Source organism: Mus musculus, chromosome 15 (assembly GCF_000001635.26).
Source record: "Mus musculus strain C57BL/6J chromosome 15, GRCm38.p6 C57BL/6J".
Taxonomy (NCBI): Eukaryota; Metazoa; Chordata; class Mammalia; order Rodentia; family Muridae; genus Mus; species Mus musculus.
In genome coordinates this window covers 102,425,351-102,443,551 of record NC_000081.6, presented here as the reverse complement: position 1 = coordinate 102,443,551, position 18,201 = coordinate 102,425,351, and the positions used below count along the sequence as shown (strand labels likewise).

The following is an 18,201-nucleotide window of genomic DNA, read 5'->3' as shown; positions in this document are numbered from 1 at the left end:
TAAGCATCTAGTATGTTTTAGAGAACAGCCAGAAATATGCATTTTAAATTATCTAATTTTTCTACTCACTAAGATTCAGCATAGATGAGCTGTTAAGAGTTATTCTTTTTTTTTTTTTTTTTTTTTTTTGAGACAGGGTTTCTCTGTGTAGCCCTGGTTGTCCTGGAACTCACTCTGTAGACCAGGCTGGCCTCGAACTCAGAAATATGCCTGCCTTTGCCTCCGGAATGCTGGGATTAAAGGCGTGCCACCACCACCCAGCTGTCATTCATTTTTTTTATTAGATATTTTCTTCATTTACATTTCAAATGTTATCCCCAAAGTCCCCTATACCCTCCTCCCACCCTGCTCCCCAACCCACGGACTTCTGCTTCCTGGCCCTGGCATTTCCCTGTACTGGGGCATATGATCTTCGCAAGACCAAGGGCCTCTCCTCCCATTGATGGCCGTCTAGGCCATATCAATAGTCATTCTAATTTTAAACAACAACAACAACGAAAAGCAGAGTGAGATTTGAACCTGGGTAGGTATGACCCCAAAGCCAAGGTTCTGTTCTCTGTATTATCCACGTTGCCTTAAAACAAATGCAAACTTAGCTGGGCGTGGTGGCACATGCCTTTAATCCCAGCACTCGGGAGGCAGAGGCAGGTGGATTTCTGAGTTCGAGGCCAGCCTGGTCAACATGGCAAATTCCAGGACAGCCAGGGCTACATAGACTGTGTCTCAAAAAAAATTTTTTCCCCACTGTTTACAGAATTTCAACATTTGAATTTGGATTGCTGAGAAGTGTGTACCAGCCAGCATAACCTTTGCCCAACAGGCTAACAACTGGGAAGGGCGCCTACAGTTCAAAATTTCACCACCAGAGGTCAGCAGACATAAAAGACACTTGTCCCTGGCAAGAGGGCCTCCTCAGATGACTAACATTCACAGTATGCCTCCAAAACCTCCTAAACTGTAGTATTATAAAATATAAAGGGAAGCCACAGGGTGTGCAGAAAGCATGTCCATATGAACAGAGGGTCTGTGGCTTGTGTTGCCATAGAGACAGGCATGCAGCCTCAGTTCCCTCAGAGTAAGAAACCAGTCATAGGTTATCATGTTCACACCTGTGAGCTTCAAAGCGCTGGTCAAAGGGGCCTGGTTCCTGCTCCTGTCTCTGTACTAGCTGCCTTTCTCAGAATGATCTAACTTAGATCAGAGATGAAGGTAGCAGCTCATTGAGACAGGGCCTTTCTCCTGGGGAGCACGCATGAGAGGAGGCAATCTCTATGAGGAAAGGACAGGGCTGGAGACAGCATCGTCGTATCCTTCCTTGGCCCTTCCGGAAGTCTGCAGGGCTGTGTTAGTAAGGTGTGGGATGCTGCGCTTAGTTCCTGCTGTCCTCCTTCGACAGCCTCCAGATCAGATAAGTGAGGATGTGGGCAATTGAAGATCAAATGGCTTCTTTGGTCTGGAATGTCTCTGGAGACCCTCTCCTCCAGAGTGGGAGCAGGGTAAGGATGCAGCAGCAAGGCGAACGCCTCAGCCAAAGCCTCGGGTCATTATTTCTTTTGAAGACAGAAACAACCCAGAACCCAAGCACGGTGGCTCACTCCTGTAATCTCAGCATTTGGAATTAAGAGGCAGGAAGACTGCTTCAAGTTGGAGGCCATCTTGGGCTACACTGTCAATCCCAGGCCATCCTGGGCCTTGTCTCAAGGTGGCAGTGCAGGGAGCAGGGGGAACAACTGCAGTTGGAGAGAAAGAACCTGAGTTGGAATCCCAAGCAGACAAAAAAAAAAAAAAAAAATTGTGTGTGCCTGCACATACATATAACCCAGGCTTAGAGGGTAAGTGTGCCCTGCTGTTTTTATAGAAGATCTTGAGTTCAGTTCGAAAACACGTGTAACTGCAGAGCTCCAGAGGAGTCAGCACTTTCTTCTCAGACACTGGCATGCATGTGCCTGCCACTTGCACACACATATACACAAATCTCTCTCTGTGTGTGTCTGCCTTTCTCTCCCCATGTGTGTGTGTGTGTGTGAGTGTGAAGAAAATCTGAACTGGTGGTGGCACAAGCCTATAATCTCAGTTACTTGGCTGAGGTGGGAGGATTAAAACTCCAAGGTCGGCTGGGATACAGAAGGAGTTCAAGGCCAGCCTAGGCAACTTAAAAAACAACAAAGCCAGGCACAGTGGCAGATGCCTTTAATCCCTGGTCTTGACACAGGCAGTAGGGGTGTGTGTATACAGGGCAACAGAGACAGAGGTCTGGAGAAGAAGAAAGAGAACATGCTAGAGTAGATGAGACTTGAGAAAGAAGAGAGAGAGAGAGAGAGAGAGAAAAAGAAGAAGAAGAAGAAGAAGAAGAAGAAGAAGAAGAAGAAGAAGAAGAAGAAGAAGAAGAAGAAGAAGAAGAAGAAGAAGAAGAAGAAGAAGAAAGAAGAAAGAAAGAAAGGAAGGGCCTAAGATGGAGCACCAATGCTTAAGTGTCAGAGGAAGTAATGTCTCTGAAGGAGACTAGAAGGGCTGGAGAAGATATAAGTGATTTAGTGCCACATTCTGTTTTGCCAGTGTTGGGTGGCTTAATTTTTCACCACCAGATATACACATATGCATGCACACATGCACACACACACACCACATACATGCATTCTGAGACAGAGTGCCACTTTTTTTTTTTTTTCCCAGACAGGCTGGCCTCGAACTCAGAAATCCACCTGCCTCTGCCTCCCAAATGCTGGGATTAAAGGTGTGCGCCACCACTGCCTGGCAGAGTGCCACCTTGTAAATCCGGTTGTTCTCTCACAGAGGTGCACTTGCCTCTGCCTCCTGAGTGTTGCGATTATAGATCTAAGCCACCACACTTGGGTTTTATTAATTCTTTATACCTATTTGAGTGTTGTGGTGTTGTGTGTACATACATGTGCATGCCACAGCACACGTATGAAAGTCAGAGGCCAACCCTCAGGAGACAGTTTTCTCCTTCTACCATGTTGGTGCCAGGGCTCAAACCCAGGTTGCCAGGCTTAGGGGCGAGTACCTTTACCTGCTGAGCTGTCTCACCAGATGGTTTATTACATCTTGCTTTATTTAAAAGATTTTACTTTTTATTTTTATTTATTATGTGGTCTTGGATGTCCTTTTATTTTAATTATGTTTTTATGTGTGTGTCTACCCGTGAGTTTGTGCACTGAAGTAGTGTCTTCAGAGGCCAGAAGAGGACATCAGATCTTCTGGAGCTGGAGTTACAGGTAGTTGTGAGCTGCCATACATGGGTCCTCTGGAAGAGCAGCAAGCATTCTTTTCTTTCAGTTTTGTTGTCTTTTTCTTTTTTTTTTTTTTTTCTTTTCTTTTTTCTGAGACATTCCCCAGAACAGCTATGGTTGTCCTGTGACTCATTTTGTAGACCAGTTGGTCTCAAATTCAGATCTATCTGCCTGCCTCTTGAGTGCTGAACTAAAGGTGTGTGTCCAGCTTCCAGCAAGCATCCGTAACTACTGTCTCTGTGGCTCCTTGTAACTTGCTTAAATCAAGTAAGGTCTCACTGTGTAGCCCTGGCTGGCCTTGAACTCACAAATACCCACCTGCCTTTGTTTGTTTCCAGAGCACTGAGATAAAAGGTGGGCATGTTCACATTTTCCTTCTCCTACCCCCTTCAAACTTTGGCTTTTTAAGATTTATTTTATGCCGGCGTGGGTGGTGGCACATGCCTTTAGTCCCAGCACTTGGGAGGCAGAGGCAGGCAGATTTCTGAGTTCGAGGCCAGCCTGGTCTACAAAGTGAGTTCCAGGACACCCAGGGTTATACAGATAAACCCTGTCTCAAAAAACAAAAAAAAAAAAACAAAAAAAAAAAAAGAAAAAAAAAGATTTATTTTATGTATATGAATACATTGTAGCTATCTTCATACACACCAGAGGAGGGAATTGGATCCCATTACAGATGGTTGTGAGCCACCATGTGGTTGCTGGGAATTGAACTCAGGACCTCTGGAAGAACAGCCAGTGCTCTTGACAGCTGAGCCATCTCTCCAGCTCGATCTTTGGTTTTAGTTTTTTAAAAAGAAAATGCAGTCTATTTATGTATTGTATTTGTAGAGGTCAGGGAGCAACTTGCAAGGAGTCCGTCCTCTCTACCAACTACATGGATCCCAGGGGTTGAACTCAAGTTGTCAGGATCAGTGAGTGCCAAGGGCCTTTACCCTTCTGCCATCTTACTGGCCAACTGAGCTAGCCCCCTCACTGGTCCACATTCACATCACCATCACATTCTGCCACAAGAAAGCTTAAAGATGAAGAAATCAATCAGGGGCACACTGTGACATGAAGAAATCATTGGTCTGCAACCAGGTGGCTGACAGTAATCTCAAAATTTTTTAAAGAATTAGTGATAACAAAGTGGTCTGAGGGGTGAATAAAAATGGGCATAAACTGCTCCCACTAACTTTGGGGAGGACGATAGTTAGATTAGCAACCAGAAAAGGAAGCAGTTTTTCAGAATGGGGCTGGGGGAGAGGGAGACTGGGAACAGGCTTATAAGCTAAGGAGGGAACCAAAGGCAGGCTGAAGATGAAAGGAAAAAAAATCACATCAAAACAAAGAACAAAGAGAAGTCAAGTGAGAGAAAATGGGAGGCCTTCAAAAGGAAGAAGTGTTTCCTTCCTAGGAAAAGGAATGGGGCAGACTGGTAGAGAAACATGTTTTGAGGAGGTGAGGGACAGTTTGAATAAATTCCAGCTTTCATTTTCTCCATGAACTACAAAGCAAATTGGCTGCTGAAAATGAGGTCAGGATAGAAGAAAGAGCAACTGGTGGCATCTGTATCTCAGGCCCAACTGTAGAGGTCATGGTGGGGGGCCTGTCTCATCATTTGCCTTAGCTCTAGTACCAAGTAAATAGCAAAGGCTTGAAAAACATTTATTGAATGAGTACATAATACCACTGAGCTCAGTTCCAGGCTGTTAAAATACACATCTGGCTGGGCATGGTAGCACCACTCACCTTTAATCCCAGCACTGGAGAGGGTCAGGCAGAGACAGGCAGGTCTATGAGAGTTGAAGCCAGCCTGTTCTCCATAGAATTCCAGGCCTGGCAGGGTTACACAGGGAGACCCTGTCTCAAATATAAACACACATCTAAGAGATGGCTGTCAATAAAGCACTCACCACAAGAGCATGAATAGCAGAGTTAAAACTTCTCAGTATACTGGAGATCCATCCGCCTGCCTCTGCCTCCACTGTGGTAGGATTAACGATGCTTTGGGGCCACCAGCACCTGGCTTCTATTTTGTTTGTTCTTTATTTAGGATTTGCAAGACAGAGTTTCTCTGTGGAACCTTTGAACTAGTTTTTTAGACCAAGTAGGCCTCAAACTCCTAGGTAGTCCTAATTCTCCTTCCAAAATGCTGGGATTAAAGGTGTGTGCCAAGCCAGGCAGTGGTGGCGCATGCCTTTAATGCCAGCACTTGGGTGGAAAAGGCAGGCAGATTTCTGAGTTCGAGGCCAGCCTGGTCTACAGAGCAAATTCCAGGACAGCCAGGGGCAACACCCTGTCTAGGAAAACAAAACAAAACAAACAAACAAAAAAAAATTGAAGGTGTGTGCCATCATGTTTGTGTGTCTCAGAACAAGGTGGAAGACAAATCAATCTAATACCCAAAGTCCTCTTCAATGTGTACTGTGACACATGCACACACCTGCATTCACATGCAGTCATTTACATGGTTGTTAAAGACTGGCCTGTAATGAGAACACTTAGGATTCTGAGGCAGGAAGATTTCCTTCATTTCAAGGTCAACCTGGGCTATATAGACCATATATCAACAACCACCACAAAAACAGGGGGTGGGGAGGCTGTTATATAGAAACCCTTTGTAACTTTTCTACAAATCAAAAACTATCTTTTCTCCCTAAAAGATAGTATTCCAATATATGTAGCTTAAAATGTGGCTAGAGACACAGTTCATTCAGTAGGTAGTGTGCTTTCCTCACATGCACAATGTCGTGGGTACAGTGTGCTTGCCAACTTAGCACTAGGGAAGTGGCAGCAAAACTACAAGTTCAAGATCCTCAGCTATAAGGTGTTGGGAGCTCATCCTCTGCTAGAGAGACTGATAAAATAATAAAATAATAAAATATTCCCAAGGTGTGGTGACGAGTGGAACAGGAGCAGGAGGAATGACTCTGTGGTTAGAGCACTGAATACTGGTCTAGAGGACTCAGGCTTGATTACAAGCACCCACATGGCAGCTTACAATCATGTCTTAACTCCAGTTCTAGGGAATCTGACATATTCTGGCCTCCATGAGCACTGTACACACATGGTGCACAGACATACATGCAGACAAAACACCTGTACATATAAAATAAAAACCTTAAATCCCAGCACTTAGAGACCAGCAGAAGGCAGGTAAATCTACTGTCCCTTCTAGGTCAGCCTAGACTCCTGTAGACTGAGTTCTAGGACAGCCAAAGCTACATGGACCTACCCTGTCTCACAATACCAAAATAAGTAATTAAAAAAAAGGGGTGGTGGTGATGAGAATTTGGCTCAGTGCTAAAAGCCTCTATAACCAAGCCTCACCACCAAGTAACATCGGTATTCACAAGGTGGAAGATTTGCTGCAAGTCGCCCTCTGACTTCCACATGGGCTGTGGCAAGAGTGCCGGCCCCCAAAACAAATGCAGAAAAAATTATCTGAAGTTGGGGCAGCCAGTATTCTTATTTTCTCCTCACAATCATCTTTTTAAAGTGTTTAGAATTACACTTAGGGCATCATGCACAACTCAGAAGTACTTTATAGTTGAGCTCTGAAACTCAGCACTCAGTGTCCACCCTCTTTTCTGCTTTATTTTTGAGACAGATTCTAAACTGGCCTAGAACTTCCTATATACACCAATCTGGCCTCTCAAATTCACACTACTTCATCCTACTCAGTCTTCCCAGTGCTGGGTCCATAGGCATGAACTACGGAACCCGAAGTCCTCCACATTCTGTGCAGTCAGAGTGCACTGTTCCCTTCCTGAGCCCTCGTCTAAGGTTAAGTGTAGAGTAAAATGCATTCATTAAAATGTATGGGAGCACAATATAGTGTAGGTAGCTGCAACATTTGTTGGATTCAAAATAGGAAGTTACCACACACACCCCATTCCCAACACTCTCAATACACCAGAGACATGATTTATTAAAAAAATTTTAATTGGTTTACAAAGGAGCTACAGACTACATTGAAACTAATCTTTGTACAAAAGGCAGAGAGATTGAGATAGAGATATAGAGAAAGAGATACTGAGATCCCCAAAACACCCAGGGACAAAATTAGGGGGAGAGAGACGAGGAAGATACAAAAGGAACAGGAAGACAAGAGATTAACATCATACATACTCAAGAGTGAGGGCAGAGAACAAGGTAAGTGACTGTTTAGAAGTATTTACCCTCACAGCCCTGGTGATAACTGGATTGGAACCCACAACAAACATCGTGAGATTAAAAGGTTTAAAGGCAACAGTGGTACAGAGACTGGTTATTGCCAGTATTAAGAAAGATAAACTGGTTTTAGGCACCAGATTGGAGCACTACTCCTCTGCCCAGAGATGACAGACTTGGGAGAGGGAAGCAGGCCCTAGGGCAGCTGCCTTTGGCTTCCTCAGACCATTATCAACATATTCTGACTTTGTGCCTAGTCTTTAGCTAGGTAAGGGATATTAGGATGTTATTGGGAGAAAAGAGTCATCAGAAGTATGAAGAACTGCCATTACCCACAATTTTCAAGAGCAGTTACTGGAAAAGCTGTGTAGATAGAATCAGTTCCCTAGTGGAGAAGGCACAGTGTGATTCCTGAAGGCAAGATATAGGAAAGCACACAACCAAGCAGATGTACCTCAAGTCTTCTCTATCTGTAGCCCCAGCCTAATTTGCCAGGCTCCTCTACCTCCACGAGCTGAGACTTAGAGGAGCTGAAGGACAGATGAATCCCAAGACAAGGAAGGTTGGGCTGTTTGATAAAGAAGGGGCAAATTGGAAAAAAAGAAGCAGCTTCTCTCTCACATGAGTGCTGTGGAGAAATCCTTCTGAGTGTGTGGAAGTTTGAACAGAGATGACTTAGGGAAGGAATGGAGCCGAAGACTGCCCCTCTTCTCTCTTCCCAGTCTTCAACCTACAACACATGAGCCAAGTCTGAAGAGGGAGTAGGAACGTAAAGGCTGCTTAATGTCTTTTTGGGGGATGTTATTTAAGGAAGGCAGACAAAGACAAGAAACAGCTCAACCTCAAAGCTTCTACTCATCCTCCTAGATGAGATCTGTACCCCGGAGCAGAGCCAAGAGACGCACAGTCTTCTAAACCAAACTAATAACCTGCCCATGCTTTATCAGCAGCTTTCAAAGCAATGTTTTCCGGGTTGGAAAAGTGCCATGCCCTCCTCTCCCAAAGTAACTGCTGCTACCTTTATCCTTGTAAGTTACTGGCTCTTCTAAGAGAAGATGAAACTCTGAGATTTCCAACATTTCTGCTTTCAACCCCAAGAGGCTACCCAACTTTGTCTATGGAAAGTAAAACCATGAAAGAGGCCCTTAGCTGAGGCAGGCACACTATCCTCACTCCCTCGGTACCTGATCTCTAAATCACTTCTCAACTGATCCCAAGGTCCAAAAAGACATTAGGGCACTTAAAATTGAATGAAACGTTAATCATGTAGCACCAGGGCTCCTTCAAAGTGTAACAGAGGCCTGATTAGCACCTCCAAAGAACCCCTCAAAAAGTGTCCAATTTTATTGCGGCCTACAAAGATCTGCAGCGTCCAGTATTCACATAATGTGAAGTATTAACAATACAAAATATATTCTGAAAGTCAAACACCTGCAGTTCATAGTGCTTTCTCAGATTTGTTAAAAAAATACAATGCTTAGTTTTCTATATAGGATATACAAAAGCAAAAAATATATGTATATAGTAGAAATAAATCAGCCATAGTAATTTACAGCTTTAGTCTCCCACCCTCCCCAAATTATAACACCTTCATCCCATACTTCAGTCTATATTTTCTGTGATTAAAGGGTCTATTTATTCTGAGACCAAGCTGAGAAAGAACCATTATATTGCGTTTTGAATAGCACCCCGAAGGGTGCCTGTTAGGAGGTCCCTGAAGGAAGATGGTGAGTTGGTCCTTTCTAGGAAAAAGATGACACAGTCAAATAGTTTGTAAATGAGTACAAATGGGCAGCCTAGGACAAGGAAATGAATGCTTTAAGATTACTATTTCTGCTAGATGTGGTGGCACACACCTGTAACCCCTAACACTTGAAAGGCCAAGGTGGACAGATCGCTGCATCCTGGACTACATATAAATTCAGATCAGCCAAGGGTACCTAGAAAGACCTATTTCAAAACAAAAAACAAGATTATATTGGTGGTCACCCACCACTTTGCAAGGTGCCGTCATTTTTTTTAAAAATTAAGTGAAAAATCATGAAGGCTGGACATAGTGACATATACTTGTAATCCCAACACTTAGAAGGCAAAAAAATTATTCAAAATTCCAGGCCAGTCTGAGTTAACAGTGAATTCCAGGCTAGCCTGGGCTACAGAGTAAAACCCTGTCTCAATGAGACAAAACAAACAAAAAACCCCAAACAACAAAAATGTAATGAAAAGAATTTCAGAATCAATATGCATGCCAGTTATGTTAAATTCTGAAGGCCAAAAGTTTGGGGAAAGGTTATTTTTCAGTCATGAGACCCTGACTAGAGGAATGTAGTCTCTTAACTTTAGAAAAGGCTGAGCGGCTCACAGACAGGGAGACAAGAGCGGAAACTGATTCCATTTTATGGTCAAATAAGACACCGGAGAAGGAAATTTAAAAAGCAGAAAGAATCTGATGTAAATTAATTCATGGTAATGTGTTAATGTAGCAGATGCTGAGGGTCAATCATCAGCTTTTCACCCAAGAGAGAAAACACCATCAGATAACTTATCCAAAGGCTTATAGTCCTCAGCATCTCGAAGCCGGCTTGTAACTAATCACCTCATACTGAACAAGATTCTATTTCTTGAAATTTTCTAGCAAAATACTGCACACTCCACTGAGTTATCCTGCCCTCTTCCTCCAGAGATGCAAAGTACATGATTATAAATGTAAAATAACACGGTTTGTTTGAGTTCTGCTTTTCTTTAGGAATAAAAGGTGTGATGGTGGCTGAGGACAGATAACTTTTACGTCAACATTAATAACATGTGATTTGGGGACAGTCCCTTGAAATATTTCCTGAGTCTTGATAACAGTATTAAGTCTGCATAGAAAGGACCAAATGGAATAAACTAATGTTAGTATTTCAAGCTAACAATACCATAAACTTATCAAGAACCTAGTTTAGATGGAATTTACATAAAATGTATAATAACACTATAATCTATTTGTAGCCAAGATAGAGAAGTTAGAATAAGGAATCCACTATAGATTTGGATGTTGATTTCATTTTCAAACACAAAAATAGTTTCTTCTTTAGAAAGTGCACTAGGATATCCCCCCAACCCCATAACTGTTAACCGATTTAGCATAAGCAGAGAACTGACCTTAGGAACATACCCAAGTTTTATGACCAATTTCTAGATACTGGACCTGAAAGGCGTTTTGATCTGAATTTATTTTCCAACAATTTCAAATATAAGTTCTCATCTGCATGTAGATATATACAGGCACAAATACATTCACACGCAGTCATACAAAAACAATTTAGTTTCTCTATCAGATCAGGGTAATTTTTTATTGCAGGTCTCTTTAAATATTGGCTAACAGAAAACCTATCCCCAACCTAACAGATCTCACACATACACTCAACCACTCCCATACTTCCTCACAGTGAAAAGCTCTCTGACAAGATAGCACAAGGTCTAGAGAGACAATGCTTTAATGGCTGGGCCTTGAGGACAATTCTGGTTGCATTTAAGTCTCAGTGCCAAACGCACTGAGTTTCCCTGCCGATAAAATGTTTGGATCAGTCTCTTCTGGAATCAGGCCATAGAGAAAGCAGGATAATTTCTCCCAGTTTCTCCTATAATCCACAGTGGTAAGACAAGATTTCTTTTTGTTCTGGGCTATCGTTCCCATGATTGTGTGCTTCCCTTTCCCTTAGGAACCACCCAAGTATATCTAAGGAAGAGTTAAGGGGGACTTTTTTTTTTTTTTAAAGAACCACTTTTGCCACTGGCACAAGTTTTGCACTCTACAGGATGGAAAATCCAAACAGGTTCACTGGCTGATGCTCCTTAACATTAAAACAGTAATAGGAAGGAACTACAGAAATGTTCAAAAGAGGAAGTGTACTTCCTTTCAGAGTGTGAACTCAGAAGCCCATACATTGAGGCTTATAGCTATTTGGAAGACAATGATACTGAAATCCGAATAATTCCACTAACTTCTGAACCCAAGACTAAGAGTTATTTCCTTTTCTGAGAACATCTTTTTCATACTGAAAGCTGCTGCCTACTATTTGACCATTTTGGAAGTATATCTCCTTCAAAGGGCCTCTTGTACAATTCCACAGAAAGACTTCTGATTTCTGATGTTTAGAACAGCTAAAAAAGGGAGATGGTTTTGACTCTCCAGCACTAAGGTGCTTGCGTCAGTAGTATTTTGAACACTCCCTCCATAGCTACTTCAAGCATCAGACTATACTTCAGGCTTTTCCACTCTGTTGCTGGAACTAAAGTCTTTAAAATATTAACACAAGTGCCTAATCCAGGAATCACTGTCAAAAACAACACAGGAAGTGATCGTGTGAGGAAAGGGAGACAAGGATTAAGTCAGGAAAGGAGTGCAAGGAGCTGATCCCAAATAAAATAACAAAATTAAGAAAGAAGACACATTATATATGTATATATGAACTAAAAGCAGAAAGTATGAATGCTTACTCTGGTGGGATGCCAGGACAACATTTATAAGGAAAGCTTGATGTGTCATGATAAGGCTCAGCCATTGAGAAATAAGGCAATTTTTTTAAAAAAAAGAAAAGAAAAGAAAAGAAAAAAAGACCAAGGTATTTTGGTCACAGAATGGTCTTTTTCCTCCTCCCAGCCAGCCCCTGTGAAAGCATCTCTATATATTTTTTAATATATATATATATATATAATATAGAATCTGTTTTTGTTAAAAAGTATTTCAATGATCATATATATTTATCAAGGCATGATGGCTTTAGGAAAAGGGGGGGGGAATCCATCATGGGAGAGCTAAGAGGGAAAAACAGGAAGAGGAGGCTGGGGTAAGAAGTGTAAGAAGAACCTGGGATGAGATAAATGCTGATCAAAGGGTGGCACCAACAGAATTTTCACTAATATTTTCCATTTTCAAGGAGTCACCAGTGACATTGGGTGCCACAATCCCATCTCTTTTTTTTGTACCATCTCCCAATTCTTCCTACCACCAAGCACATTAATGCCTCATGGCTCTCTCTTCCAGATGTCTCTTGGACCCATGCTACCTTGCATCCCGGGCTTAGTGGGTATTGGCCCATATGTCTCTGGCACTGGGTGTCTAATCTTAGAAACCATTGCCACTGATATTAATGGACTGCAGCTCTGTCACCTGCATGACGTTGATGCCACTGTTGGCAAGACGGGCAATACCCTCTGGACAGATGGCCTCCATGGCTACCATATTGGTGGTAATAAGGGCTGAAGGAGTGGCAGTGCCTTCTGAACCTGCCCCACTGTCCAGGGGCAATGTGCCCACACTCAGGGCTACACCTGGGCCTCCCTTCTTGTTCTGGTGAGTCTTGATATGCTTTGACAGGTGATCACTCCTCATGAAACGCTTAGGGCACTCAGGGCAGGCAAATTTCTTCTCTCCTAGTTTAAAAAAAAAAAAAAAAAAGATAAATTAGCCAAAAAGCAGTCAGAACAAAGTTGAGGTTGATGTGTATCCTTCTGGACTAATTCAAGTACTCTTGGAGACACGCTTAGTTTCACATATACATTGTTTAGGAATTTCAGTTTGCTTCATGGGCATATCATTTCTTTTTTCTTTTCTTTTTATGGTTTTAGAGCTTTATTATAGAAAGACAGAAAGAGAGAAGGTAGAAAGAGAGAGGACTGCCATGGCCAAGTGGAGAAAGGAGGGAAGGGAGGGGGAGAGCTGGAGATGAGAATAAGAGAGGTGAGAGCTTATGAGCTCATTTCTTTCTTTCTTTCTTCTTTTTTTTTTAAAGATTTATCTATTTTATTCATGAATACATTGTAGCTGTCTGAAGAGGGCATTGGATCCCATTATAGATGGTTATGAGCCTCTATGTGGTTGCTGGGAATTGAAATCAGGACCTCTGGAAGAGCAGTCAATGCTCTTAACCACTGAGCCATTTCTCCAGCCCTCATTTCTTTTCTGTCTACTACTTTCCCTTTTCCCTTGGGTCTTACTCACCTGTATGTGTACGTTTATGTCTCTGAAGCTCGTCCGAACGTGTAAAGCGCTTCCCACAATATGACCAATTACACATGAATGGCCTCTCCCCTGTATGCCAGCGCAAGTGTGCTCGGAGATGTGAGGTCTTGCCATATACTTTGCCGCATCCTTGGATGTGACAAATGTGCTGTTTCTTTTTGCCAGGATCTCCTGAGGCTCTAAAAATGAGAATATTATGATTTATCACTCTGGAGCTAGAAAGTAGGGAACCAAGAAATTAGAATAGTAATTGTCAGAAGCAATTACTTAACCCATTCCTTTGTTTTTGAGAAAGACTCTATGTAGCTCTGGCTGTCCTGGAACTTACTAAGTAGACAAGGCTGACCTCAGAGATCCATCTGCCTCTGCTTGCATAAAACTAGGTAGGATTAAAGGTATGTGTGCCATTATACCTGTCACTAGGACTTACTTTTATATGCCATTCCGAAGAAAGACACAAGTGGATCTTCGTGAGTTCAAGGGAAGACTGGTCTACAGATCAAGTTTCAGGACAGCCTAGGCCTGTCACACAGAGAAGCCCTGTATCTGTCTCTCTGTTTGTGTATCAAAATGTTTTTTAGATTTATTTATTTTATGAGTATTTTGCCTGCACATATGTATGTGCAACACAGCACACCGGTGCCTACTGAGTTTAGAGAAGGATGGTAGGTCTCCTGGAACTGAAGTTACATATGGCTGTGAACCACCACATAGGGTACTAGGAATCTAAACCAGTCCTCTGGAAGAACAATCAATGCTTTTAGCTGCTGAGCTATTGTTCCAGCCCCTGTTGTTTTTGTTGTTTTGTTTATATTTGGGGACAGAGTTTCAATGTATAGTTGAAATGAGTTTCTGGCTGTCCTGAAACTCACTCTGTAGATCAGGCTGGCCTCAAACTCAGGTATCTGCCTGCTTCTGCCTCCCAAGGGCTGGAATTAAAGGCAGGTGCCATCACACCTAGCTTTTGTTTTTTCAACTTTTATTTTTATTGGGAGCTAGAGAGACTGCTCAGTAGTTAAGAGTACTTTTGCTCTTCCTGAGGACTGGAATTTCATTTCAAGCAACTACAACCAAGTGACCCACACCACCAGATTCAAAGACTCTAAAGTCTTCTCTGGCCTATTAGCTGCATATAAATACACAAATAAAATTTTTTTGGCTTATTTATTTTGGAGACAGGGTTTCTTTGTGTAACCTTGGCTGTCTTGGAACTTGCTCTGTAGACAAAAAAAAAAAAAAAAAAAAAAAAGACTGTGGGATCAGAAATCTTGTAAAGGGGTAATATAGTACATTTGAGTAGGTCCTATTATGCAGCTCTTGTTTCTGACTTCTCATTGACTCTGATTGCTAGGTAAATGTTCTACCATGGAGTTCATCTCAAGTTTGTGAGTTTATTTACTTACTTTTGCAACAAGGCCTCATTGTATAGCCCAAATTACCATAGAACTCCTTGTGTAGAACAGGCTGGCTCTAAAAGTGGGATTATCCTTGTGCCTCTGTTTCCTGAGTGATGAGATTACAGATATACACTACCATGTCTGGCTCCACAGAATGTTTGTTGTTCCAGACAGAATCTCTTTTATTTAGCTCATGCTGGTCTTAAATTGACTTTTAGATTAGACAGGTTTCAAATCTGCAATTTTTCTGCTTCCAAGTACTGTGGCAGCAGATCTGTGTCACCAACAAATCTAGCTTCACTGACTTTCTTACATGAATTTTTTTTTTGTTTTGTTTTTTGCACAAAGTTCTATCCTATTAGCCCATGCTCTCTTTTTATTATTTTTTATGTGCATGAGCAGTGTTTGCTTTTCTTATGGGTGGCTACTAATTTTATGCTGGTGCTGGCACATGCTTTTAATTCCAGCACACAAGAGGCAGAGGCAGGTGTATCTCTGAGTTCAAAGCCAGCCTGGTGTTCCACAACAGCCAGGGCTACATAAAAATAAATAAATAAATACCCTATCTTGAAAAACTAAAACAAAATGAGCCACTCCTTCAGGCCTAAATATGAAGGTAAAAGAAAAGCATGGAGGCTTCTCCTTGTAATCTCTGCTACTCGAGAGACAGAAGCACAAGAACCAAAAACTCAAGGCCAAGATAGGAGATGTATCATCTGATTCCATGTAAATTAAAATAAGGAGCTTAGAGAAGAATTATAATTCAGAACATGGCCACTCTGGCAAGAGATCATATCCAAAGATCTTCTAGGTCTATGTGATCCGAGAACTCACTATGCCATCCCCATTGGAAGACAGGCTGGGATACAGACATGCCTTTAATCCTAGGAGACTGAGGCAAGCATATCTCTTGAGTTCTAGTCAGTTCTGTTCAGTTAATGGAATTCAGAGGCAGTTTACAGGGAGAGGTTTCCCCTCCCCTACAGAGACAGGTTGAAGAGAGTTATAATAAGCTAGACACAGTTAAAGACAGAACAAGTGGGCTGGAGAGATGGCTCAGTGGTTAGGTCCTGAGTTCAAATCCCAGCAACCACATGGTGGCTCACAACCATCTGTAATGAGATCTGATGCCCTCTTCTGGGGTGTCTGAAGACAGCTACAGTGTACTTACATATAATAAATAAATATTAAAAAAAAAAGAACAAGCTAGAGAATAAGGAGTCAAAAGGCCGGGCGTGGTGGCGCACACCTTTAATCCCAGCACTCGGGAGGCAGAGGCAGGCAGATTTCTGAGTTCGAGGCCAGCCTGGTCTACAAAGTGAGCTCCAGGACAGCCAGGGCTATACAGAGAAACCCTGTCTCGAAAAACCAAAAAAAAAAAAAAAAAAGAGTCAAAAGATTAGAACAGATTGCTAGTTAGTTTGAGGTAAAGCAAGGAAATTAAGTGAGATGCAAAAAGAAGCCCATTTGAATCAGTCAGCTTGGAGGGGAGTTCTGAGTCAGAATAGCTGAATTGAGCCAGCAAAAAACAGCTTACTCAGCAGTAAATCTCAGAGGCTGAAGGTTTCCAGGCCTAGTTTAAAGGACAATTATCTGGTGAATAAAAGTTACATTTACAGGGGCTGGGTGTGGTCTCACACCTTTAACCATAGCACTGCGAAGGCAGAGGCAGGAGTGTCTCAATGAATTCAAGGCCAGCCTGGTTTGCATAGTGAGTTCCAGAAAAACCAGGGCTACAAAAAGACACCTTCTCAAAAACAACAATAAAATAAAAGCTGCTGAGCTTGGCAGACCACGTGACTTTAATCCTAGCACTTGGGAGGCTAAAGCAGGAGAGGTCAAATAGTGAGATCTTGTCTCAAAAAACAAAAACCAACCAAACCAGAAAAATACAATACATATTGCAAATACCTGTTAAAAGTCCATTCTGACTCTTCTCCCCCTGCCCCTAACCTAAACTTTTCCAGTTTATAATCTTCCCTCCCTAAGCTTATCATTCCCACGTAACCCTGCCATTTAGACAGGTGCTCTCTTGCCTCTCATATTTATCTTTCTCACTTTCTACCCCATTCTCTCTCCTGTTATGGCCAAGTCCAATCTACTGGTTGTTATTTAGTCTACTTTCTCTCCTTGCTCTGAACTCTTCAGTGCCTCTGGCTGTACCTTACCTCATTTTATTTTATTTTTTATTTTTTGTTTTTCGAGACAGGGTTTCTCTGTGCAGCCCTGGCTGTCCTGCAACTCACTCTGTAGACCAGGTTGAGCTCCAACTCAGAAATTTCCCTGCCTCCGCCTCCCGAGTACTGGGATTAAAGGTGTGCACCACCAAGCCCGGCTGTACCCTACCTCTTTATCTACAATAAAAACCTTCCCCTCAACTACACCTTGGAGAAGTCATAGTCCTGTTCTTAACTTTATCTCAAAACCCTCATTTTATTTATATACTCCCTATGTGGGGTTAAATAGACACATGTGCCAGGTGTGGTGGCACACCTTTAATCCCAGCACTTGACAGGCAGAAGCAGGTGGATTTCTTAGTTGGAGGCCAGCCTGGTCTACAAAGTGAGTTCCAGGACAGCCAGGGCTATACAGAGAAACCATGTCTCAAAAAACTAAAAAAAAAAAAAAAAAAGACACATGTACTTATTATACCTCCTCAGGAAAAGTCTGTCACAAAACATGGGATTACAGACACGTGTGACTACAACTGTCACTCTCTTTCTCTTCAGACACAACAGAAGACAACTTGGGATACCATTACAGATGGTTGTGAGCCATCATGTGGTTGCTGGGAATTGAACTCAGGACCTCTGGAAGAACTGTCAGTGCTCTTAACCACTGAACCATCTCTCCAGTCCTCTCCTATCATTTTTTCCTCATATTTTTATAAGAAAGAAAAAAAAAGTAAAAGAAAAATTCTATAATCAAGAAAATGAACTCACCTTCCCTCACTGTCTTTGCAATAGGGGCATGTACATGCTTCCCGACGAGTCCTGCGTCCAGCTTGGGGTTGGAGATCAGAGCTATTCTCTCCTTCTCCACCTGCTGTCTCATCATGTATCCCATCACCACCAGATCCATGAAGACCAAGTTGAGTTCCATGATCACCTGAAATAAAAAGACAAGGAGAAAGGTGAAAAGGCAGGACTAAATAGCTACCGAAATTTCACAACAGAGTCAGCCACGACTGGCTCTTTTTTTTTTTTTTCCCGTGGAGCACACTTTTAATCCCAGCACTCAGGAGGAAGAGGCAGGTGGATTTCTGAGTTCGAGGCCAGCCTGGTCTATACAGTGAGTTCCAGGACAGCCAGGGCTATACAGAGAAACCCTGTCTCAAAAAAACAAAAAACAAAACAAAACAAAAAAAGCGTGTGCCACCAACTGCCCG

General features: G+C 42.4%; 1 protein-coding gene across 2 annotated transcripts in view; it reads right to left on the bottom strand.

The window, feature by feature from the left end:
- Window positions 1-7,147: 7,147 nt before the first annotated feature.
- The window catches only part of Sp1 (trans-acting transcription factor 1), a 30,089-nt gene continuing 19,035 nt past the window's right edge, over window positions 7,148-18,201 (bottom strand). The window contains exons 4-6 of one of the 2 annotated variants that reach the window (NM_013672.2): window positions 17,756-17,921; window positions 13,396-13,595; window positions 7,148-12,827 (exon numbers count right to left, since the gene is read on the bottom strand). In NM_013672.2, the coding sequence (NP_038700.2) occupies window positions 12,520-12,827; window positions 13,396-13,595; window positions 17,756-17,921 (674 nt within the window). In that variant the 3' untranslated portion in view covers window positions 7,148-12,519. The remainder of the gene's footprint in view (window positions 12,828-13,395; window positions 13,596-17,755; window positions 17,922-18,201) is intronic. The other variant, XM_017316523.1, reaches the window with a different exon arrangement.